Raw genomic sequence first — 23,501 nt, 5'->3', positions numbered from 1 at the left:
AAAAACAGGGGTGAGGTAACAATATGCTAGTCACAGCAGAACAAGTTTTTTGATGCAGTATTATACATTTTTACATTGTGGTAATATATCAAGACGGGATTTAAGTCAACTTATATTGTGCTCATACTATAATTAACAGTAAAACACATGATATCCACTCTTTCTCTGACCTTCTCTGGTTGTTTCCAGGTCATCTGTGAGTGTTAATCTGAACAGAGAGAGACAGACTTTGATGTGATGATGTGCAGCCTTGAGCTGTGACCCCACTGTGATATGTCAGCACAAGAACCAGCAGCTCAAGTTGTCACCCTGCCATCTGCTAACAGTCTGTCCTAAATGTCGCTTTCTGAGCGAAGCCAATCCCCCCTCCAGACAACCCCCCCAGAGCCTGATACAGTTAGCTGCCTTTACTTCTGACTAGGAAAGGCTTAAAGTCTCAACTTGCAATGCTCCTAAAAATTTTTAAATACTGTTTATTGAATTGGTCCTTGAGATTGAATTGCATAGCTTCATTCCAAAAATGCGATATCCGCTATTTCTAAAATGTGACCCCTGCTCTGCTTACAAGAGCAAAGTATTTCCAGAGGATATTTTGGGGTTTTAATTTAAATGAGTGATGTTCAGTGAAATGCTGAATGGTAAGCTGACATAGATTTCTCTCCAAACTGAATATATTCCAATATATTAGCATGCTCTAAAGTTCAGGTCAGCAGATGAATCCTGCATATTTCATAAAAAGTCTCTAAAATAGTCTAAAAATAATAATATTAAAAGAATAACCAGAGGAACTCATTTGAAAGAGAGGAAAATACAATTTTCTTATTTTTAGCAATATAATCCTCCATGACTGGTGATCCCTGCAACACCATCCTCCTCCCCCTTGTCCTCCCCCATCCTCCAGAGAGAGAGCTGATGGAGGAAAAGATCGTGTCACTTTTTTTTCACAGGGTGAGGGTAAACCTTAGAAAGAGCAGAAGGAGGCTCCTACCGCCACCCCCAGCCCCCTCAGCCTGCAGCCTGTGTTCCATGTTTATCATATTAGCTCGTGCCCTTGAGCATTTTGCAGCCAGACTCATCCTTTGAACTGAGCAAAGAAAGCAGGCTGTGGCGGCCATACCATAAATCATGTGGGTTTAGATTCTGACAGTAAGTGTCCTTGTACTAAACCATCACCGGGCCTCAGAGCAGAGCATCTTGATTGGCTGTCTTGGTAGGCTTGTGTTCCTGTCACGGCCCTGCTTCCGGCCTTCAAGGAGATCAGAAGAAAAAAAAACACACACACACAGAGTCTGTTATCGTCTTTGGCTCCGAAAAGCAAATAAATATTAGCAGCATAATATATTTGTGATAAAATCATGAGGATGTCTGCCATGAGGGCGCTGAGGGAGCCAGGACCAAATTATCCTCGGCCATATGCATGTACAACGGCTTAATTACACCAGTGCAGGACGAGCCATTGTTCAGAATAATTAAGATAGTTCGAAGTGTCATTACTGACTCCCGTAATTATAATTTTGCAGAAGAGCCAGTCTGTGGAGCAGAGTCGCTTTTGGAGGGGAGGCAGAGAAGAGAAGAGGAGCAATTTTCGAGTCAGCCAGCCAAAGCTGTGAATGTCAAGCTGGCCCCTGCTGACCTCCATGCTTCATCTCAACTGCAAATGAATGTCCTCACCACTGGTGGGAGGGGGCGGAAATAAGTAGCATATTCATGGACTGGATTCCAAGCTCATACCAAATGTGATTGGAGAAAATCCTAAGACCTCACTAAGATAGCCCTCCGAGGTGAGAGGAGCCCAATTACGTCTTCAGTCCTTTGAAAACAAACAAACCAAACCAGCGTGCAGGCATTCCTGCGGTGGCCATCTTTTCAGCTGGTCAAAAACCCACGAACGACCACTAACGTCTGGCTTGTGTGTGCAAAATGAATGGAAACAATCAGATCTCACTCCCTGGTTAAATGACTCTGCTGTAGACATGGGCTTTCATCAGCTCCAGCTCTGATCCGCAGTGATGGAAACACAATGAAAGACATCCTAATTTGGCAAGACAGCAAAGTGAGAGAGTGTCTCGGCTTACAATATCGAACATGATGTCATGGGGGAAAAAAAATCCTTTTTGGTTTACCTTTATTTTTTTTTAAATAACACAGATATCCATTAATTATGCATTAAAGACACATTATTCTCTGCTGCACACCCTCATTTTATAAACATTATACTTCTTATCAGCCAGTTAACAGATGGGACACACATGGTGAAATTTCAATCATTCCCATATGTCAAGTATCCAGTAGCCTTGTGTCATATGGCCCAGGAGAGCTGTTTCAAATATCAGCACTGAGTGAAATTGGTAAGATCTTAGTACAATGTCAGCCTGAAAGGTCTTTTCACTGAAATATTTTTTTTCTTATTATGGGACATAAAAATTGTCACTGACTACCCCTGGTGCGCTTTAGAGCCAGAAATGGCTCTAATGCTGAAACGCTTAGAGGAGCACTGAACAATCAGCAGCACATTCACAAAGAGAGGGCCGTGCAGGGCGAGGGCAGAGAGGAGGCAGAAGAATGAGAGGTGGGCTCGGGAGGGAGACCTCGAGCAAAATTAATTAAGTTGAACACATCGGCTATACAGTCTATATTATAAAATACCTGTGTATTGAATTCAGGCCGTATTGACCACGTTGGATCCTCTTTTTGGTCGTTGTTCCAAAGGGCACTGAAAATGATTTCTGCGCTTTTGCCAATATGACTTCAGAAAGAATCAAGTCACATACGGCTCCAGGAGATGTGCAGATCATTCAGGCATTTGGTGATGCTGCCATTCTCCCCCTCTGCCTGTCAGCACTGCACAGATCTTCCATTTCTGTCAGGCTCCTGACAACACAGAGAAATACTGTAAAAACTGAGGAACATACAAAACAGATTTCCTTCATTTTAAATCATAAGTTTGTTCATTCTTTAATCATGTCAGTTGTGGTTAATGTTTGATTTAGATACAAAAGGACAAAGATTAATGTGCAGACAGTTTGGGTTAAAACAAACACATTTTTAATGTTAAAGCTGCAAGAGTTGATTTTTCTTTTTGCCATTTTGCAGCCATGGAAATAAGTAGACTCAACACATCTTAAGTTGATATATTTGCACAGCAGCTATGGATAAACAATAATATTCATTACAGAGTTTTATTTCTTGCAACCAAGTGAATGTCAGTGTTCACTCTCTCTAAGCTCTGGTTTTGGTCTCCACCCACTTATGAGTGACATATCTGACTCTGATTGTTTTCACGTAATCATTTGATACTGTTTGATTATGAAATATTGATTATAGCTTCAGGGAAAACATTGCTCTGAATGTTACTCCATGATGCTGTCACATTTGTACCTACTTTCTGATGTTCTTTCAGTCTTTTTCTTTGGTCTGGTGTTTTTTTGTGTAGCCAATGTAAAATCCCAAATGTACAGTAAACAGGAAAAACAGTTGCTGCTGGAGCTTCTTAAATGCCTTGTCAGTTGTCTGGCTGATACTTCCACATCATTGTTATGCCACCTCACAAGTCATGGTGGTCAGATCTTAAATGACTTTTTTCATATTTATAGCCAGTAGCCAATAGACTTTGATGCGTTAAGATGGTGGATTTTCCCTTTAAGGCTACAGCAGCTTCATCAATGTTAAAGTAAAAACTTGATTATTGTCAGAGAATGAATGTGGTCATTATTAAAATAAACCATTGGTGACTATCTGCAATAAAGACGAAACAAACAGTGGAATCCTTTTGTTGACACACTGAACCACATCCTCCTGCCTGTGCTGACTTAATGGACCTATAACAATATCACATTACTCCCAACGGACAGAGACATAAATGCAACGAGAGCGCTTTGTCTCTTGAAAGTGAATATATGCAATATTAGGGTATTTGCTGAAATGACTGCTGCTGAGTATGTGCTGGAAACAGTTTTTCCTTAGGTGTCTAATCTGATAGACTGTACCTGATCAATATGTCTGTCTCAGTTCCAGCAGCCGTGTGTGGAGCACGTTTCATGGAGTCTATGGAGTCTTTACATAACACAAAGGAAGCAGATGCTAACTTTCTTTCATCAGCTGGAGTGGAACCTTTTGAGCTTTCACACCTTTGATGTTTCCTCCTCAGGTGTTTCACAGGGAATCACTTTTATTTGCAAAATCCACAAGATTTATTTTGTAAAGTGTGTGTGTGTGTGTGTGTGTGTGTGTGTCTCACAGCAGGGGATTCAATAGACAGTTACAGTACAGTGCCAATTTCCCCAGGGCAAAACACAGAAAAATCATAGAGAGGGAGGAGTGGGGAAAATTGTGTTTTGTGTCAGTGTCAGTGTGTGTGTGTGTGTGTGTGTGTGACCCTGCCTCCTTGGCTGTGTCAATGAATGTGTGTTATGTATATGTGCCAGGATGCAGAAGCTGCAAGTGTGTCAGCATGTGCAAATGTGTGTGGTGTGTGTGTGATAAGAGGGACGAAGGAGGAGGAGGGGGGTGAAGGAGCCAACCCAGAGCTGAGAGATTTGAAGGAAGGAAGAGGTGTGAGGGTTGTTGCAGCCGAGAGAAAAGACCTGTCAAGTGACGGGTGAGCGATGGAGGGTCTGTGGCCAGGGTAGGTATACTGTGTGTGTGTGTTTCTGAAGAGACAAATAGGCAAGTGAGAGAAACGGGGTGAATTCTGCTTCATCTCTAATCTTGGCAGAGCCACTGGGATTAAAGGAGGCAGTTCAACTCTGAACATTTCATTATTTTTATTCATGCTTTTGTATTCGTCAGCCACAAAGAATTGTATTAATTTTATTAACACGCTGGAGTCAGCAGTGTTTGTTCTTGTTGACCTATATTCGCCCCCCCCCCCAATACCTCTGCAGCCCCTTGTGTTTTCTGCTCACCTCAAATGGCCAATCCAATCAGAGTTTATTTACCGTGACCGACACAGGATGTTGTACTGATGTGCATGAGGCTTCATTAATACTTGGAATTTGAGGAGTTTTGTCTCTCTCTCTCTCTCTCTTTTTTTAACCTTGAGCACACAAATAACGCAGCCCTACTTGCTTTTACGCTGGGCGTGCATGATGCTTAGTGCTGGCACAATCTTAATAACAACAATGACCAATCATATCGTATTTTTTGAGTCTCAAAATCTGCGCATATAAAAGTGATGCTCATGCATTTGATATGAGTGCACAGAACAGTATCTGTGAGCACAAAACCATTCACTTGGAATTGCCTTGGAACATGTTTACAGTAGAGAACAGTGTCCACAAGTGGAAATCCACTTGGTGAGTAAGCATTTCTGCTCCATGTGCAGAACAAGTGCAAACTCAACCTTCCCTACATGTTCACAACTGCTCAACACCTCCTGTCCCTGGCAGCATATCTCTGATCTTCTAGCATTGTTCTTAGTAGCAGAATATTTGGGGTAAATGTTGAAGTTTAAGAGAAAACAACCACCTCTATGATGCCATTAACACACAGGTGCATGATAAAAGTAAAATAGTGCATGAATATAATGAAACATAGGCTTCATGTGTCAACAGCCGTGGTTTACATGATCCACGAAGTTGACAACTGCTACAGAAAAATGAACAGGATCCAGGCTAGAAGATCAGAGGTGTAGGCTGCGGACTGGATTGTTCAAAGAGACCAATCGAAGGAAGGAAACATCAGCCACTGCCCCCTCCTCCAAGATCTCAAATTTGAACTTGACCAGCTAGTGACGTTGGGCTGTTGCGAGTGTGTAGGGGAAAGCGAGTTTGCAATTGTTTCAGACACGTTCTTGCAGAAATGCTCACTCTGTGAGACTAAATAAACACCATGTGGTCACTTTTCCCACTCGCTGCACACAAAATAGCCAGCTTTTTGTGCCATTGACATTTGAGATTTAACTGTTGACAGAGGGCAATGTGAATCCTCTCTCCCTTTCTTCCCCCTCCCCCCTCTCTCTCTTCTCTCCCCTGTTTCTCACTGCTCAAATATATGGGGATTGACTCACTTTTGGATCCAGCCTCAAGCGGCCACTCAGTGAACTGCAGTTTCAGGCACTTCTGCATCAGCTTCATCTCTCATGTCTCTTGGTCTTGTGATTATATTGAGGCACCTCACCAAGTCAACTGCCTTGATATAAGGTTTGTTGTGATGTGGCTGTTTCCAAAAAGATTTATGAAATTGATGAAATTTACCTCTGTCAGAAATCAATCTGTTAAAAAAAATGAATTTCAAAAGGTCAATCTGTTGTCATAGCAAACTGCGTATTTTCCACCTGCAAAGGACAATAAAGCTTGACAGGCTTAACAACATTGAGTAAGGAACTTAGCAAACAGTCAATTCTTGTTTATTCCTTTCAAATAAATTGATATCTACTGATAATATACTGCAAGTGTAGCAGACTCTGATTTCGCTGCAGGAAAAATCCAGACTGAACATGAAATATAGTGCAGATGCTTTCATGAGTTCTGAGTCTTACCCCATTTTAGAGGAAATAGTGCTCGCTCTGTGAAATAGTGTGTGTGACTAACTAGGTGCATCCAATCAGTGTGTGGAATGACCTTGGTGAAATGTCTTACACCACATGGAAGGAGTAGCTGAGAGAATTCAATAATTCCCACATAAGACAGAGCTTCCACTCAAAGAGATCCCATGGAGGTGAAATCCACCTCCTAATCCCCTGCCAAAAAGTCAGCTGGAAAAATAGAGAGAATTGGTTTTTCCTCTGGTTTTATGTTGGACGGTTGTTAGTTGACTCTGAAGCTCCAAATAGGATTCTATGCCGTCTCCGTCTTTCCCTCTCTGTAGCTCCCCCACTGACACTTCCTCCCCTCCCCTCCCTCCAAAGCCCTTAAATCATTGTGACTGTGCACAAGCATCAGTTAATAAACCTAACAGCCGACAGGGAAGTTGTTGCGTGGTGTGTCTGTGTGTCTGTGTGTGGGAGAGAGCCACAGGAACATGTGTATCTATATATAGGCAGGAAAAAGCATTGTATATGATACTGGAGTCTGGAATAAATCCATCCAACATATTTACCAGAGCCACCTTTAAACCTCACGTATGAAAACACACCGGCACTGCAGCAGTGGAGGAGCAGCTGTACATGTGCTGTATTTTGACCATGCTTCAAAGTGATTCATTATCATAACGCTCAGTGATGATGAGGCGTCAAAGCCAGAGATGTATTTAGGTATATGATGTTCTGTGGCATGTCCCAGCTGAGATGCTGGGTCACACAGTTTGATATGCAGGTGCACACAAGTGCAGAGTTTCCTGCAGCAAACAGGCAGCCTTCCTGTCAGAGGTGTACCGAGGCGTGACACGCAAAGACACACACACACACGTTCACACACGCATCTCCCCTCACGACAGCCATCCACCACAGGACGGCTGATAAAAATAACACAAGCCCTATCAGGCAATTAAACATGGAGACGCAACACAGTGTGTTGACTGCTTAATGGTTTCAGCCGTCCTGCGGCCCTATCAGTGTGACTAGCCAACGGGGGGGGGGACAGACCACTGATGGAGCAGCAGTTACATTGGTCTCAGTGAACAGTTTCTCTGTCATGTGGTAGAAGAAGGGAAGTGGAAATGTTTCTGTGGAAAAAAAGGTTTAAACTTTACATTTGAGGGAGAAATAATAAAACAATGAATCATTAGTATAAATAAACCCTTTTCTGTGACACTATGACACTTGTGAGACAATGAAAGTTTGTAATAATTAATGAGTCATAATTGCCTCTTTTTGTTTTTTTAGCAGGATTATTCAAAAACAAAAAATTTTAAAGTGATTTCTACCAAAATCATAACTAGATGTTCAGTCATATCTGCACCAGATTACACACATCAGTTGCTTATATATGCAAGATTTTCTAATTAAAAAACATCAATCACTAGGAAATTCATGCAAATGTAAAAAAATATATATTTTGCAATGTTAAAGAAAATGTTAAAGAAGTACTTGGATCTTTGTTCATGTCTGTGCTGGAATGTTATGGGGGGTTTTCTGGACCATGCCCCCTTTCACCAAGTTTCATTGAAATCCACTCAGTAGTTTTTGAAAAACTGACATGGAAAGAAAAATAACAAATCACCCAAACAACAAACAGACAGAGGTGAAAACACAACTTCCTTTGTGGAGGTAAATCAATCATTTAGGTTATCAGACACCTTTTTTTTTTGCACTCTAACAAGACAATCTTGTTTGGCCTTGTGCTCTCTACTCATTTTAATGAATATGTTTTTTTAACAGTGGGGTTATTTACTGTTAATTTCTCATTTGGTCTGTGCTCATCCTAAAACCTTGTTCAACATTTTTAGCTTATTATAGCTCATTAGAAATGGTTTGTAAGTTATGGCTCATGGGTTTATCAATAATAATTAACAAGTCATTTATCGATGCCTTAAAGGGTAGTAATAAGAATGAATGTCTCAGTTAATTACAAGTCTACAAAGTGCATGTAGGCCTATCACCTTATTTTATTTTGCTCATTTCCTCTCAGTTTAATGACTTTAGTCATTAACACTATCGGCTGGTCAAATTGCTATGAGCTTGGTATATGGAGCCACTTGAATGGAGAGGAACTGTGCATGTTAGCAAGCATCTCCCCTGCTGCAATCACAGGGACTTGCTCTTCTGCACGTAGACCCAGACACTGCTTCAACTGGGAATATGCAGAACATCATGGAGGTAATTGATCTACACTCCCTAATGGACGTTACTCAGACCCAAATGAACATTATCAGCTGGGTGGTATCTGTCTCACGTCGATGCTCCTGTCACCTCTTCCACTCTCACCTCAGCAGAGGGTCTGTCATGGACTCCATATCTCCTCACACAATCTCACCCGGCGGACACACCACCACCGAGGACTGGACACACAACTTTGTTTTGGTTTTGTGTGTGTGAGAGATAAAGAGAAAACCGAGAAAGAGAGCGTGGGGCCCATGTTTCATGTCATATGCCGATAGAAGAGGAGCTGATTGAGCTGACACCTTGTTCAGCTCTCAAACAAACACAAACATTCACTGCTGGAACAGAACGTCTTCTGGCATGGTTTTATTTGTTGCATCAGATGTTGGATGTAAACATATACCAGCATATTTGCAATGATGAAAATTCCCCTTGGTACGGCCATGCTCTTTATGATTTTCTGTGCATCATCAGGGGATGGAGCTGCAGTACTGTGGTCCCATCCACACACTTGTTCGACCAATCACGAGTCAGTCTCAACAATCAATCATGAGGTTTCACCTGGTTTTTATAGCATCAAATCACCAGAAACTTGGATGAACTTCAGTGTGATAAGAGCTATCTAATATGACAGAAAACATATTTCAGATGAGGTGGGATTTATGACCTATACCAGCCACCAGGTGGCGATGAAGACATTTTGGCTTCACTTTTGGGGAGCAGCTGTGTAGTTCATCTTTATATATGAAGCAACCAGGTCATGTTTGAGAGAAAGAACAGATTATAAGTGAAACATTTAAATGTATATAAATCTTATGCAATTAGCCTATAACAACCCTTCATTAATGATTTAATTAATTCATATCATAAAACCTTGATTTCATAATGACAATATTGTGTTTTTGTAATGATATTTTTTATCCAGATAATCAAAGCTAACTTGTTTTAATCAGCTTTATATGTCAGTGAAGTAAGAATTTAGATGTGTCTAAAAAGAGATTAATAAGAGAGAGTAACTGGTGTTAAATATTTGCATAAATAAAGATTTCTACAACAGTGAGACATTGTTAAGTGTTATGTAAAAGTAAAGTAAAGTTTAAAATTAGCTTAGAGTTTGCTAGTTTGAGCACACTGGGGATTAGGAAGCATTGCTCAGGGGTATTGGGTAGCATTGTGCACACTTGGCATCAGCGACAGCAAGCTCATTATATATTGTGCCACTAACGCTGCAACATTTGGACCTTCAACAGGCCACCAAGCATCAGGGACACAAAATGCAGAGCACTGACTAGAATAAATATCAACCACATGATTCCCAGCCTGCTGACATTTTGCCTAATGTGTCTTCCTTCTGCCGTGTAAGTGTGTGTCCTCAGCCACATATGGAGAGAACAAACCTCACCATGGCAAATGTGGATTTGGCTGACAAACACCCATGAAAATACACGGCAGTGAGTTGAACTGAGGAATGGTCACCTGACATAATGGCTCTATGTGTATCTGTACTCTACATCCTGCTCCCCCTCTCTATCGGCACTAACAACCTGATGACGGGCTGCTAAGTCAGCTCCAGCCCACTCTTGCTCCACAGCTCAGCCTCCCAGTGTGTGTGTGCTGCGGACAAAGATAGGACTCTCAAAGGGGGCCAGCACAATGCTAGGTGGCACAAAGGCTCCCGTTTTTTTTGCTTGCTCCTCTCAGACTCCTTCTATCGCACTTTCTCTAATGGAAAAAAAATGACCCGGCCCACACATCAGAAGACGTTGTAGCATTGACAAAATGACTTATTGCTCTTTGCTGCCCACTTTCCCTCCCTCCCTCCCCAGATTCATCAAGCTACCAACCTCCCTGTCAAAATGGCTGGCACCCACTGGCATTTGTCTAGCCTGTCACCCTTCCTCTGCAGTGACCTTGAGACAGAGAAGAAGGAGTGATGGTGCTCCCACAACTGCTGCGATACACTTCCCCTCCCCCCCAGAAAACACCAAAGTGAGATAGCTCTCACTTACACTGACAGTTGGAGGAGGGGGAAAAACCCTCTGCATATCCACATCAATCAAAATAGGATTAGGGTGCATCTCTACGGCCCTTTTTATTTCCCATTAACTCACAGTGCTGATGAAATCTGAACCGCTAAATGGTAACTGAGGTTGGAGAGCCACATTGTAGCTTTAGTTCTCTTCAGTAATTAAGTTAAATTCAAAAACATCAGAATTAGGAAGTGTTTTCATCATTACGAGAAAGTTAAGAGGCTTTACTGTTACACTGGTACGATGCCATTGTAGATGACAAAGAGCAGCGGAGTCTTTCCGACAGCGGATAATGACATGACAATGTGTGAAACTAAACTGTCCGCTGCCATCAACCACCTTCACCGGCAAAATGATCCACGCCCCTCCAAGGAACCTGTTGTGACCGCTTTCACACGTGACCCGCCAGACGCCACTTTTCTACAGTAGTGATGCAGACGAAAGATGATGCATGAATTCTTAATCTAATAAAGACAGTGATAGAAGTGGAAGGCAATCGTCCCAGCCATGCTGAATTAATGAGGCGCTGGCTTCCTTCCGTCTGCCAGGTTTCTGAATGACTTTGTGTGAAGCCGTGGTTTTGCTGTCTGCCTCCGGGCCTCAAACTCTGTACTACGTTAGCCACTCTAGCCAGTCTTCATTAAATCTGCACGACGGATCATTTTACAGGCTTGATCTTCCTTGTGACCTTGAGCTCGTGCTGAGGATGGTGGCTTTCAGCAGGAAATTTTGAGGTTTCAGTGTCCCATAAAAAGTAGACATCCATCCGTGAGGCAGAGAATAGTCAGGGTTCCAGGCTTTTGGTTAACCCTGTCCAGAACGCCTCCTTCCCCGAACACCTGAGCCGCTGCACTGCATGAGCTCGTCTGCACAGGGAGGACAGAACCAATTCATTGCTTCACACCAATTCAAATTCTAGTTGCACTTGCCCCGTTAGATTACACCTCATCCCTCACACTTCTACCTCTTCTCTTAACACCTGTACAGATGTGTAGCTCCTGCCCGAGCTGCTGCATCCTCCCCCACCCACCCAAAAAAAGTTCGAAAAGAAATTACTTAGGAGTTGGGCATTCCCATGGCAACCAGGTCCTGTGGTATAGGCAGGGATATCAGGCCAAGCCCAATGCCATTTGCATACAAATTGCCCAGCTGGTACCTTGTTGTTATGACAACGGCACACAGCTCCCAGAATTCATTTGGAAGTGAAATACAAGAAGAGAGCAGCTGGCGAGGAGAGTCATTTTTAAAATTCTTTTTCCTTTATAATGAAGACGTTTTGACCGACACTGTTTTCCCATGTAAACACAAATACCTGGAGGAAATGGGGAAAAAAATATGATTCTCAAACCTCAAGACAGGCTGATGAGTGAATAGGTCAGATAATTTGCAATATTAAATATATTTTTCTTTAGAAAAATATGTTTAAAATTAATGAATTACTGTCAGACTATAAAAATGATACTGGCATGAAAATCTGTTGTTTTTCTTCTCCAGAACTTCTGCATGACCTCTGGCAGATATTCTCGAAACTGCCTCGATCTGCCTCCTTCGTGGTTCACCTCATTTTGCAAACCTTTATATAATTCCTTGCAATGAGCCGTGCCAAATCCTGAGAGCTTGAGAGAGACAAAAGTGAATTCAGCTGACGACACAGTGTCCTCTGCTGGCAGCTACCAGCAGAAGAGTTTGCACAACTGCCTGTCTGACTAAAAGGATAATATTTAGCTTAAGGGCAACTGATTCAATGCTTTTCCATAGTCATCCTGGCTCAGCTCACACTGGCCAGTTAAATTGTCCAGTTTGTCCGGTTTGCATGAGTGTTCTGTGAACCCTATGTACCTATTTATCCCAGAAACCAAGACTCCAGTTTAATCATTGGCTTCTGTGCCTCATGTCAAACAGCCCAATCAGTGCCTCTCTCAACGGGGGAAACAAAAGGGGCTCCTTGGAGAGCAAGGTGAACCCTCACCCTGTATACTTTAAACTTATGTTAATGATTAATGATGAGAGCCCCAATGATGGTCCTTCTACAGACTGTTAGAGACAACTGGTCCAAACCACTTCAGCCTGGATTAAAAGACCCGTATCAGCAACAATACAGCAGTGTGTGTGTGTGTGTGTGTGTGTGTGTGTGTGTGTGTGTGTGTGTGTGTGTCTGCGTTACACCCCATACCTCAGGGTGAGAGCAGAAGGAAGGTGACACATCCTGCCTCCCCTAGCATATAAATGCAGGAGCCTTCTCGCTGAAGTGCTGTCGGCGCTAAAGCAAGACTGTTTAGTCCATTTCCTCCCCCCTGAATCTGCAACCTTCTCCCAAGGTCAAAGCTCTCCAGCAGCTCAGATCTTTACTGAAGCATCACTCAGCACATTTGCCACCCAACCTCCGATTCAACATGGCAACCCGATGGGGACTGTGTGGTGCCGGGAAGATCAGCCATGACTTCAGCGTGGCCATGAAGATTCTGCCTCCTGCAGATCACCAGGTACTCAGTCCTCTTCGTTGTCTGCCTCGCAGTGAACAGAACTGCTGTTACGGTGATGAATATATTTGCGTGTTTCTCTCTTTATGTGCAGATAGCAGTCATTGCGTCAAGGAGCTTGGAGCGCGCCAAAGAGTTCGCCAAGAAGCACAGTATTCCTAAGGCTTATGGCAGCTACGAGGAGCTCGCCAACAACCCAGACATCGGTGAGTTGAGTGCTTTAAGGAATAGTCCACTTACAGGCAGAGATGATGGCGTGTCAGTGTTCTTGTCATCATGTGTGTCCTCACAGACATCGTGTACCTGGGGGTGTTGCATACGGAGCACTGGCGAGTCGGCCTGCTGTTCCTCAATGCAGGAAAGAACGTGCTGTGCGAGAAACCTTTTGCCATGAACTCCAGACAGGTGAAAGAGCTTGTCGCAGCCTCAAAGAAAAACAAGGTCTTCCTGATGGAGGTAAGGTTTTAAAAAGATGTAGTCATTGGCTGAACAAAAAGGTTGGTGGTTTGATCCCAGGCTCCTCCACTCCACACTGAAGTGTCTTTGGGCAAGATGCGGAACTCCAAATTGCCCATGTGCCAGCAGTGTGTGAATAGTGTGATAGAACAGTATAACATGTAGGAGCGCTGCATAACTGCGTGTGTGACAAGGTGAATGTAACTCGGACAGGAAAGTGCTTTAAAAGGTCAATAAGGCTCGAAACCCTCGATATAAAATATAGTCCCTACCATTTGCTAGCCATGGGAGTTGCTGTAGTTTCAGGTCTTATTCAAGCAAACAAAAAAAATGTTCGTTGTTTTGTAATGATTGTTTATTTGTGAGGATAAATCCCTTTGAAATTATGCATTTTCAAGAGGCCCTAACACACGTACAACCACAAAAAAAATGTGCGTGATAGAAAATCCAAAAATAAGACAACAATGAACATTTTAAGAAACACACAAACTTCATCATGATAAGTGCAATGCTCAACACACTGGAAGGCAATAAGACGATAGATACATCCATGCATACATATGTATATATGTAGACGCATTATATATATAAAATAGAAAAAAAAACCATGTCATGTATCAGATGCAGAAAAAGGATTTAGATGTTGTTGCTGTAAAGTTATCTAAGACGTGAGGTCGTGAAGTCAAAACGAGCTCACCCACACTGTTCTCACTCACGCACAGTCGTGCTGATCCTTAAAGCAGCAGCCTGACATTTTGGAAAAACACTCATATTCCCTTCATTGCAGGGAGTTTATAGATCAGGAGTCATTAAGCCTGAATGTCTGGGGAGTATTTACTGCTCGTGCTTCATGAAAACATCTTGTCATGTCATGTTTGAGCAGAACATCTGCTCATATATGAAGTGAAGAGCTGTGCTGAGGAACTGCTGCTCAGCTGAAACTCCTGTATAAACTGTTTACTGATGCAGTGGTGCTGTGTTCTCACCTCTGTCCCCCCCAGGCCATCTGGTCCCGCTGTTTCCCCGTGCACTCTGAGGTGCGCAGGCTGCTGGCGGAGGAGGTGGTCGGGGAGGTGAAGCTGGTGAAGGCCTACTTCGGCTCCCCCCAGCTCCACATCCCCCGCTCGGTGGAGAAAGAGCTGGGAGGAGGTGCGCTGCTCGACATCGGAGTGTACTGCCTGCAGTTTGTCCTCATGGTGTTCAACGGAGAGAGGCCAGAGTCCATCCAAGCCACGGGGGTGCTGCTTGACTCAGGTATGATTCAGCACTCTGGTCACGCAGCAGAGGTGGGATACGGATTAGTATCATTAACCACACAGCACGAATCAGTGATCACAGACTAGCTGCTCCTCACCATGAAAAAAAAGAAGAGGAAAAGAAGAATCCCTCGAGTAACGTGATGTGAAAATTAGACCGAAAATCACATCTTTAACTGAACTGTCCTAAATGTAAACACCTCAGGGAAGAATTCTTCACACAGAAAATCCCACACTTATCTATTAAATGTCAGACTAATCCAAATCCTCCCTGTGGAGTACAGTAATAAAACTGGCAGGGGGGTGTAACGGCATTTCTCACAACTAGTTATACTTCACTGAAAGATAATCACACACTTCAGGTTTTCCTTCTCTTGTTCTTAGAGAAGTCACAGCAGCTGGGGCAGATCTAAGATTTTTCTAAATCAGGTGCCACAATTTGCACAGAGGGGCAAATTACACGTCCAACATCTGTGCACTATTCCTGATTCTGTAGGATGCACATTTAAGTCTTTGAGAAAAGCCAAACCAAAAGCTAAGAAAATAAAGCTAAACAAATTCCATTATGAAACTGTGATGGGACAAATTAGAATATGGCAGTCCATCACAGTCTACATAATTAATGGAAAACATTGACTGACAGGACAGGAGCCCTTCAGGGGCCAATCAGACCCCTGGATCCACCCCTGCATGCCAGTAAAGCTGAAATGACCTGAATAGAAATGTGCTACAATGACCGTACATAAACTGAACTAAAAGATTTCCTTCATTAATTCATTGGTCCTTCATCAGATTGATTTTTTTCCCCAAATATTTTGACAGGAGTGGATGAATCTGTGGTGGTGGTGATGAAGTTCTCCAGGAACAGGATGGCCTTCTGCTCCTTTTCAATCGCTGCTCGACTCCCGAATGATGCTGTCATCAGCGGCACTGAGGGCTCCATTAAAGTACGCCGTGCAAGTCTTGTACAGGAACCTTTCACTTGATTACGAGATGATTGAGACTAAGATGGCCCCTAATTACTTTCTCATTTGATTAAACTGAAGTATATATCAGACAAAAGATCCATACCCACTGCGTTTCATGATACACAAGTCGAATGATCGGATTAAGACCAAAGCTCATTTCCTTTTTTGCTCGCCGTGCAGGTCCTCGGCCCCATGCACTGCCCCACTACACTGGTTGTGAATGACAAGGAGACAGAGTACCCTCTACCTGAGCCGGGCCTTCCTCTGAACTTCACCAACAGCACTGGGCTTTGCTTCGAGGCAGAGGAAGTGAGGCAATGCCTGCTGAAGGGTAGGTCATGGTAGAAGGAAAGTTGTGTATGTAGCCTCTAGTAGATGAAGTTGTTGGAGCCGCTGTTTAAAAAGTAAGGTGAGTCTGAAATTCATTGTACATGAATGTACTCATCAGATCAGCTTATGCAGAATTACACTCCCATGGCAATTTACATAATCATTACATCCCCGCTTTGACCTAATTTATGCATCTTTGTGAGTATGTGCATAATTATTCATGGCTATAAACAGAAGTGTCTTTTCATCAGTGGGATTTTCTCCTCCTCTTCCACAGGACTTAAGGAGAGCCCACGGATGCCTCTGGCTGAGTCCATCTTACTGACGGAGATCATGGATGAAATCAGGAAGCAGGTGGGAGTTGTCTTCAGCCAGGACAGCCAGTGACATCAGTCCGGAGCCAAGCTGTTCCACCTGACCTAAACCTGCTCAGGTGGAACAGAGGGAAGCCGCTCGAGGGAAAGTGCCGGATCTTTGGCACAAGCAGATCAGTCATGGCACCGTGTGACACGGCTTGAGCACACACACATTTTCAGCTGTCTCACAGTAAAAGATGCAACCAGTACATTCCTGGAGCATGTACATCTATAGCTTATTTACCACTGTTTTTCTTTATCAAGTCAAGTCAAGTCAACTATTATCAATAATGCCATAAGTGCAGGACATACAGAGAATTGAAACTGCGTTTCCCTCTTATCCCCGGTGCAAACAGCATTAAACAGGAAATATAAAATATAAGTAAGTAAAAGATATAAAATAAATGTAAAAAAATATATACAAGCTAAAAGATATCTAAGAAAAAGACAGTGGCCAATATAGAAGATATAAAAAGTCTAAATATGGCGGTATGAACAGAATTAACGGTATAAACAGAAACAACAGTCTGACAGTATAGGTATGACAATATAAACAGAATTATCAGTGAAATATAAATATGGCAATATGGCAGTATTAGTAGAATTGTATACATCCTGTTTGGCATCATAGAGAGATCTGTGATAACTTCAAACACACAAACATACATAAAGTGTATATAAAATGGAGCAGTGAAGCCAAATTATATTGATTGTCCCCTGAAGGCTGACTGCAGTATAGGTCACATACCCACCTTCTCCATGTAAGCAGATGGGACATTGTCCCAAATAAAAAGTCGAGTGCAAAATACATTTCTTCCTAAAATGGTTTCTGTCACTTTATGTAGTTCTTCTCACACTTACGTTTGTTCACTAGTCATATTTCCAGGAAGTTTATCTTTAGTTTGTCTTTTGATGCTATAAAAGGGGTCAAAAGTCATGATTGACCGCTGAGACTGACTCATGGTTGGTCGATGACACCATGTGCATTGACACCTTGGTTCCCCTACGTGGAGGAAGATGTCATCAGTCTTTATATATAAAGTCTGTTATCAAACACAGTCACTCTAACTCACAAAGTAAACAACCTGCAGATTCTTTAAAATATAGCACATGACAGACACAAATCACAAGGTAAACAAACAGACCTACCATGTTGTGTGTCAAAATCCTGTAATCAAGTCCTTGGCCCTTTAAAGACAACCCCAGCTGTCAGTGTGAGGTGTGTGATTGATGAATCCAATAAAGGATTGATTGTGAAAGCTGTGTTTCATTCCAAATATCCTCTGCTAGAGAAGATAAGAAGAGACGTGGAGTGGCACATTTGAATCAAAATGTTCTGTCGTGTCTGGCCCTTGTAGCAACGGACGAATAGATTCATGTTCGCCTGCACAAAATTAGCCTGCACTGTCTGCTTCTCAGGGTTGAGAGAGAGAAAGGCCTCTGTTAGTCAGCAAAGAGCACGACTCATCTAATATTTGTTCTCAACCTTCTGTGCTCAATAAACTCCTCAAACATGGAGGCTGTTTCACTGAAACACTGAGCAGCCCAACACCAAGAAACACCTTCCTTTGTGAGGAAATTAGAAGTTTGCATCCATAGTACTTTCTTTCAATGTTTTTTTCTTGTGCCACAGCTTCACCAATTATAGTTGAAGTATGAAGTTAAATTTACACACCACACAGTGTCAAGCCATGGTAAATATTACCTGTACATGTCAGATTACCTCTGACCTCAAACCACTTTCAGTGATAACATTCAAGAAAAGACAAAAGAACATAAAAATAACAACAATAATACTTATATTAATAATAAATATCAAGATAATAAGAATTTAGCCTAATAACGCCACAATGAGATGGTTGATTAAAGATAATTAATCTCATGAGGAATTCAAATGTAAATAAAGGAAAAAAAGAAATTAAATTGTCAGTGGTGAAAATAAAATACAAAGCAAAGTAAAAAGAAAAAACTGTGAAAATAGCAGAGAGTTTTATAAATAAGATTATGATCACAACCATAAGGATAAACACAATTAATAAAAGTAGGAGCAGGAAGTGATTCAATATTTAATTGATAATAATTATTATTATCATCATCATCATCGTCATCATCATCATCATCATCGTGCTGTTTTCATACAACGCCACACGGTCAAAATCAGTACTGTGTCTCCACCTTGTGGTAGAAACCAGGCACTTAACAGACAGGCCATCATCGCTGTTGCGTCACTTCCTTGTTCAACATGGCAACCAGGTGGGGGATCTGCAGCAGTGGGAGGATCAGCAATGACTTCACTGTGGCGCTGAGGACTCTGTCTGCTGAGGACCACCAGGTACCAGAGTGTAGTGAGTGTGTGTGGAGACGTGTGTGTCTGCTGATCATATAACAACACTGTCAACAACCTAACAAACTGTCTCTGATCACACACACACACACACACACACTGTCGAGCATATAGAAGCTGCAGGTCTGATGAACAAAGTGATTACATCCATTATTTATCCTGCTCCTTCTTTTAGTTTCACTTTATCTAAACATTCTCTGATTTAGTCGGGTTCCGTTCTCTAACGTCACGTCCGGCTTATCCTTTTCACAGGCGGATGTCAAATTCTCTCCCAAAATGACTCCAGTGATCACTGTAGAGTGATTTTTTTATCTAGTTTCTCACACACATTGTTTGACTCTCATCTAAAACCTACAAGCTGCTCTTTAAATTGACCGCTGCCGTCAACCCGCGTCACAGCACGAGACTTTTACTTTGAAGGGGGGCTATCTTTGTTTCCGGTCCACAAGTTACATCTGTTAATACTGTTAATGTTTTTAAATAATATATGATGTTTTGAGGTCTTATGATCTATATAAACTACCCCATTCTGAAAGGCAGGGGGCCTCAGGTGATGGACACAGTAGTGCCTTTATAACATGTGGTCTGTGCCTGAATGAAAAAGAGTGAGAATCATCATTAGTTCATTGTATTTGTTTGTGTTGCTGCAGTTGTAGGTAACTTGTGTTTAACTGAGCACCACAGGTAAATGTACTAAGACGACATCATCAGACTCCAGCTTCAGCCTCAGACTACACTCTGCAGCAGCACAGCTGTGGTGAGACTTTTTAGTGAAGAGCAGCTGAGTGTGATAGATAATGATTTGAAAGTGTGTTCTCAGGTGGTGGCTGTGGCTGCTCGCCGGTTGGAGGATGCGCAGGAGTTTGCCAAGAAGCACAGCGTCTCCCGAGCGTACGGCAGCTACGAGGAGCTGGCCAGAGATCCAGACATTGGTCAGGTTCTGACCTTTCAGGGTTAAATCTGATTGGCTCTGTGCATTTGTTTTTTTGTTGTTTTTGTAATGCGTTGTCCCTTGGTGTGTTGTATCTGCTGCTTCGGAAATCTCCAGGTCAAGCTCCTGGTGAATCTCCACTCATTTTTACTTCAGTGCCAGTGTCCTCCTACAGCCTTGTGTGTGTGTGTGTGTGTTTCTGTGTGTACAGATGTGGTGTACATCGGAGTTATCCACCCCTGCCATCTGAGTGCTTGTCTGCTCTTCATGAACGCCAAGAAGAATGTGCTGTGTGAGAAGCCTCTGGCCATGAACACCAAGGAGGTGAAGGAGATCCTGGCCTCTGCTGAGAGGAACAACGTTTTTCTCATGGAGGTACAAGTGGAGCAGATAAAAAACTCTGGACTCAAAATCTGGACTTTAATTTCTTCTCTTCTACTTCTCACCTGCAATGTCATTCTGGCTTCAGGAGGATGGAGTTTGTTGCCCTTTACACTTTGCTTTGCTTTTCAGTTATTTTTCTCTTAACATCAATTCAACCTTTATTACAAATTTTGTACAATATTCATTATTCTTAAAATTGTTTCTAAACTTAAACTATAACAAATTCTTCATGGGTTTATAGATGCAGTTCGTCTGGTCTTGTCAGTAAAGAGTCATATCTTGTGGTCACGAGTAAGTTATCTCGTTCCATTGTCTTAAGTGGTAGTCATTTAATATTTCTTTTCCCAACTGTCCCCAGGGGGCCTCCACACAAACTCCTTTTTTATTAAGTCCTTTTAAATTAAGGAATGAGCATGCAAACCCTCATTAATGATTTAAACCTTGTGAATCATTGAATCATTAAATTCTGTCCCGTCCTTCGCTTCAGGGCGTCTGGACCCGTTTTTTCCCGGCCTCAGTCGAGATCCGAAGGCTTCTGGCCCAGGAGGAGGTGGGTGAGGTCAGGATCGTCAGAGTAGAGTTTGGTGTCCCGTTGATGCACGTGCCGAGATCGGTGGAGAAGGAGCTGGGCGGAGGAGCGGTTCTAGATCTTGGCATCTACTGCCTGCAGTTCATATGCATGGTGTGTGACGGAGAGAAGCCAGGGAGCATTCAAGCCACAGGGATTTGCCTGGAGTCAGGTACGCACCAACGGGCCAGAGTCTCACAGACATCATTTCCCAAAGCACAGCATTTACCAGTTATCATGAGGGGACATGTTGCACTCAACAACATGATGTCAGCCCCAGTGGTTAAGAAAGAAGCCTGTTATTCTCAGTGAGTCATCCTCCACCACTGTTTCTCTTTAAAGACATCACACTCAGGTCACACAGGTTAAAACCAGCAGGGTCGACATCGTTCAGCTTCTAACCTGATAAATGATGGGAGTTGTTAGGTTTTGAATTGAGGAGTTCTGAACAAGGGAGCGTACATGTGCGATAAGAGCTCAGATCTGATCTTCGTCACTCTTTTATGACTTAACTCCCACGATAAAAGTCTGAATGATCTTAAGTATAAATCGCAGTAGATTTCAGTGACTCTGCATTTTGTTTTGCAGAGAAAATACTGAAACATCACAAGAGTCCTTTATGATGCTTTTATTTTTTTTAAACCATGTCACCACTTTCATTATTCTATTTAATCATCTCATCACATGTGGCTCAGTAGCTGCAGAAGGATGGTGGGTCAAACCCCAGCTCCTCCAGGCTGCATTCTGAAGTGTCATTGGGCAAGGGATGAAGCAATTAGCCCTGACAGCTGTATAAATGATGTGATAGAAAAAAGTGCTGCATGTAGGAGCGACTTTGAATATAATGTACATATAATCCATTTACCCTATATTTGTATGTTGTTCCAGGAGTGGATGAGACTGTGGTCGTCACTCTGAAGTTCTCCAAGAACAGAATCGCTGTGTTTACCTGCTCTTCACGTATAAAGCTGTCCAATGAGGCCGTCATTGTGGGCACCAAGGGCACGATCAAGGTAGGCCATCACACCAGGACCGCACATAATCAAATAAAACGTCTGAAACACCACATCTGTATCACCATTTGTGTCTTCAGAATAAAATTAAAATTGACCAAGCGAACTCAAGGTCATCTGTGGAGTAAATTAGGAAGGAAATGAGGAAGGTGTGTGTTGTGAAAAACACCTTGTGTAATGAAAGAAAGTTCATACTAAAGTTGCACACAATGTTCCCTATCCACTGTGATTTTTACCTTTGCTGTCATTGATTTACTGTTGCATGTGTTTAGGTCCCTGACCACATGTGGAGCCCCACGTCACTCGTGGTCAATGGGAAGGAGACTCAGTACCCGGTGCCTGAACCCCATCTACCGCTCAACTTCCTAAACAGCACAGGGATGCGTTATGAAGCAGAGGCGGTTCGACAGTGTTTGCTCAAAGGTACAATGATGTTTTATGTATTTTACTCCAGAGAAATGAATTAATACATACACAAACTAGAAGTAGCATTTTTGAATGGATATCTGTATACTTGTAATACACTCTTTTAACACATGGTGGCATCAGAAACACTAAACTCTTCTGGTCATGCAGTTTCCAGTGAAGACCTGACCCTACACTGTAAATGTTCTCACTCAGTGTTTTCTCCATGCAGGGCTGAAGCAGAGTGCAGTTATGCCTCATGCTGACTCTCTGTGGCTGGCTGAGGTGGAGGATGAGATCCGCAGGCAGGTGGGGGTGGTGTACGACAAGGACAGCCAGTAAATCTTTCACCGTATCATTTATACATATTTATAATGGGGATTAAATTGCTCTCTCACTGTTCCAAGTACTTGACAGTCATATACTGCTGCTGATTACTTTGAGGATGAAGTTTTCATATGAAATGCAAGTATAAGCATCAGTACAGTAAATGTTGTCTGATAAAGGAACTTGAAGCAACTTTAAGTTCATCTTGAACCTATCTGAACTTCACTGACAAACTTTACACCTTTTTAAATAAATACACTTTGCTGAACAGTTTGGTTTTCCAGAATGTTTCACCTGAATCCACCAATTAAAGAAAACTTCAGAATTACATTGACAGTACAATGTCTTGGTATAGGGAGAATTGTGCTGCTTCCATTCCCTCCTCACCCTGAATGCCTGATCTTTCTCAATGCAGCTGGTGATCAGGTACAATCTCCTGCTAGAAATGTGGTAGATCACATTAAAACCAGGGTTTATCTCCAATAATCAGAGAGAAAACTAAAAATATGAAGAATTCTGAACAGGGTTTGATGTATTTAAAATCAGATAATCCATTATAAGTCCCACGGTGGAGATATTTGCCAACTATTTGTTACAGCAGCAGCTCTTCTGGTTCAGGAAGCAGGGGATTATGGGTAATATTTACTAATCAGTTGTTTCAGTTCAGTATGTTTTGTTTTTTCTCTACATGAAAACCATTTTATCGCAAACAAAATTATTTATATTTGGCTGCACAGACAATATGAAGTGTGAACTGACAGCATCAGATTTTAGTGGTAGTGGGTAATAGTGCCTTTAGGACAATTAAAAGAATTTATTTCTTATAATTGTCCTAAAGCCAACTTGTTGAGTAAAATGCCCCAACACTGGTATAAAATGTTGGCATTTTAACTCAATGCAAAAAGGACTGTGCTGCTGCACTATTATAATATATTAATATATATTTTCTCCCAGC

General features: G+C 42.3%; 2 protein-coding genes across 2 annotated transcripts; both read left to right on the top strand.

Moving 5' to 3' along the window:
- The first annotated feature begins 12,973 nt into the window (after nucleotides 1-12,973).
- Nucleotides 12,974-17,833, top strand: LOC109624939 (trans-1,2-dihydrobenzene-1,2-diol dehydrogenase-like). The gene is made up of 7 exons (XM_020079874.2): nucleotides 12,974-13,211; nucleotides 13,303-13,414; nucleotides 13,501-13,664; nucleotides 14,666-14,918; nucleotides 15,743-15,867; nucleotides 16,069-16,219; nucleotides 16,496-17,833. The coding sequence occupies exons 1-7, from the start codon at nucleotides 13,122-13,124 to the stop codon at nucleotides 16,603-16,605; spliced, it is 1,005 nt and encodes a 334-aa protein (XP_019935433.2). The 5' UTR covers nucleotides 12,974-13,121; the 3' UTR covers nucleotides 16,606-17,833.
- Nucleotides 17,834-18,748: 915 nt separating this feature from the next.
- dhdh.2 (dihydrodiol dehydrogenase, tandem duplicate 2) lies at nucleotides 18,749-22,816 on the top strand. The gene is made up of 7 exons (XM_020080013.2): nucleotides 18,749-18,906; nucleotides 19,739-19,850; nucleotides 20,061-20,224; nucleotides 20,721-20,973; nucleotides 21,690-21,814; nucleotides 22,087-22,237; nucleotides 22,452-22,816. The coding sequence occupies exons 1-7, from the start codon at nucleotides 18,817-18,819 to the stop codon at nucleotides 22,559-22,561; spliced, it is 1,005 nt and encodes a 334-aa protein (XP_019935572.1). The 5' UTR covers nucleotides 18,749-18,816; the 3' UTR covers nucleotides 22,562-22,816.
- The last annotated feature ends 685 nt before the right edge of the window (nucleotides 22,817-23,501 follow it).

The sequence above is a fragment of the Paralichthys olivaceus genome, chromosome 1, assembly GCF_024713975.1.
Source record: "Paralichthys olivaceus isolate ysfri-2021 chromosome 1, ASM2471397v2, whole genome shotgun sequence".
NCBI lineage: Eukaryota > Metazoa > Chordata > Actinopteri > Pleuronectiformes > Paralichthyidae > Paralichthys > Paralichthys olivaceus.
Note: the sequence above shows the minus strand (reverse complement) of the source record. Positions and strands in the feature narration are given on the sequence as shown.

Bases quoted from the DNA above. Each gene is read 5' to 3' on its own strand.
- LOC109624939 (XM_020079874.2), top strand. From the start codon at position 13,122: ATGGCAACCCGATGGGGACTGTGTGGTGCCGGGAAGATCAGCCATGAC. The intron at 13,415-13,500 runs GTGAGTTGAGTG...GTGTCCTCACAG, and splicing joins CGCCAACAACCCAGACATCG to ACATCGTGTACCTGGGGGTG. The intron at 16,220-16,495 runs GTAGGTCATGGT...CCTCTTCCACAG, and splicing joins GAGGCAATGCCTGCTGAAGG to GACTTAAGGAGAGCCCACGG.
- dhdh.2 (XM_020080013.2), top strand. From the start codon at position 18,817: ATGGCAACCAGGTGGGGGATCTGCAGCAGTGGGAGGATCAGCAATGAC. The intron at 19,851-20,060 runs GTCAGGTTCTGA...CTGTGTGTACAG, and splicing joins GGCCAGAGATCCAGACATTG to ATGTGGTGTACATCGGAGTT. The intron at 20,974-21,689 runs GTACGCACCAAC...ATGTTGTTCCAG, and splicing joins AGGGATTTGCCTGGAGTCAG to GAGTGGATGAGACTGTGGTC.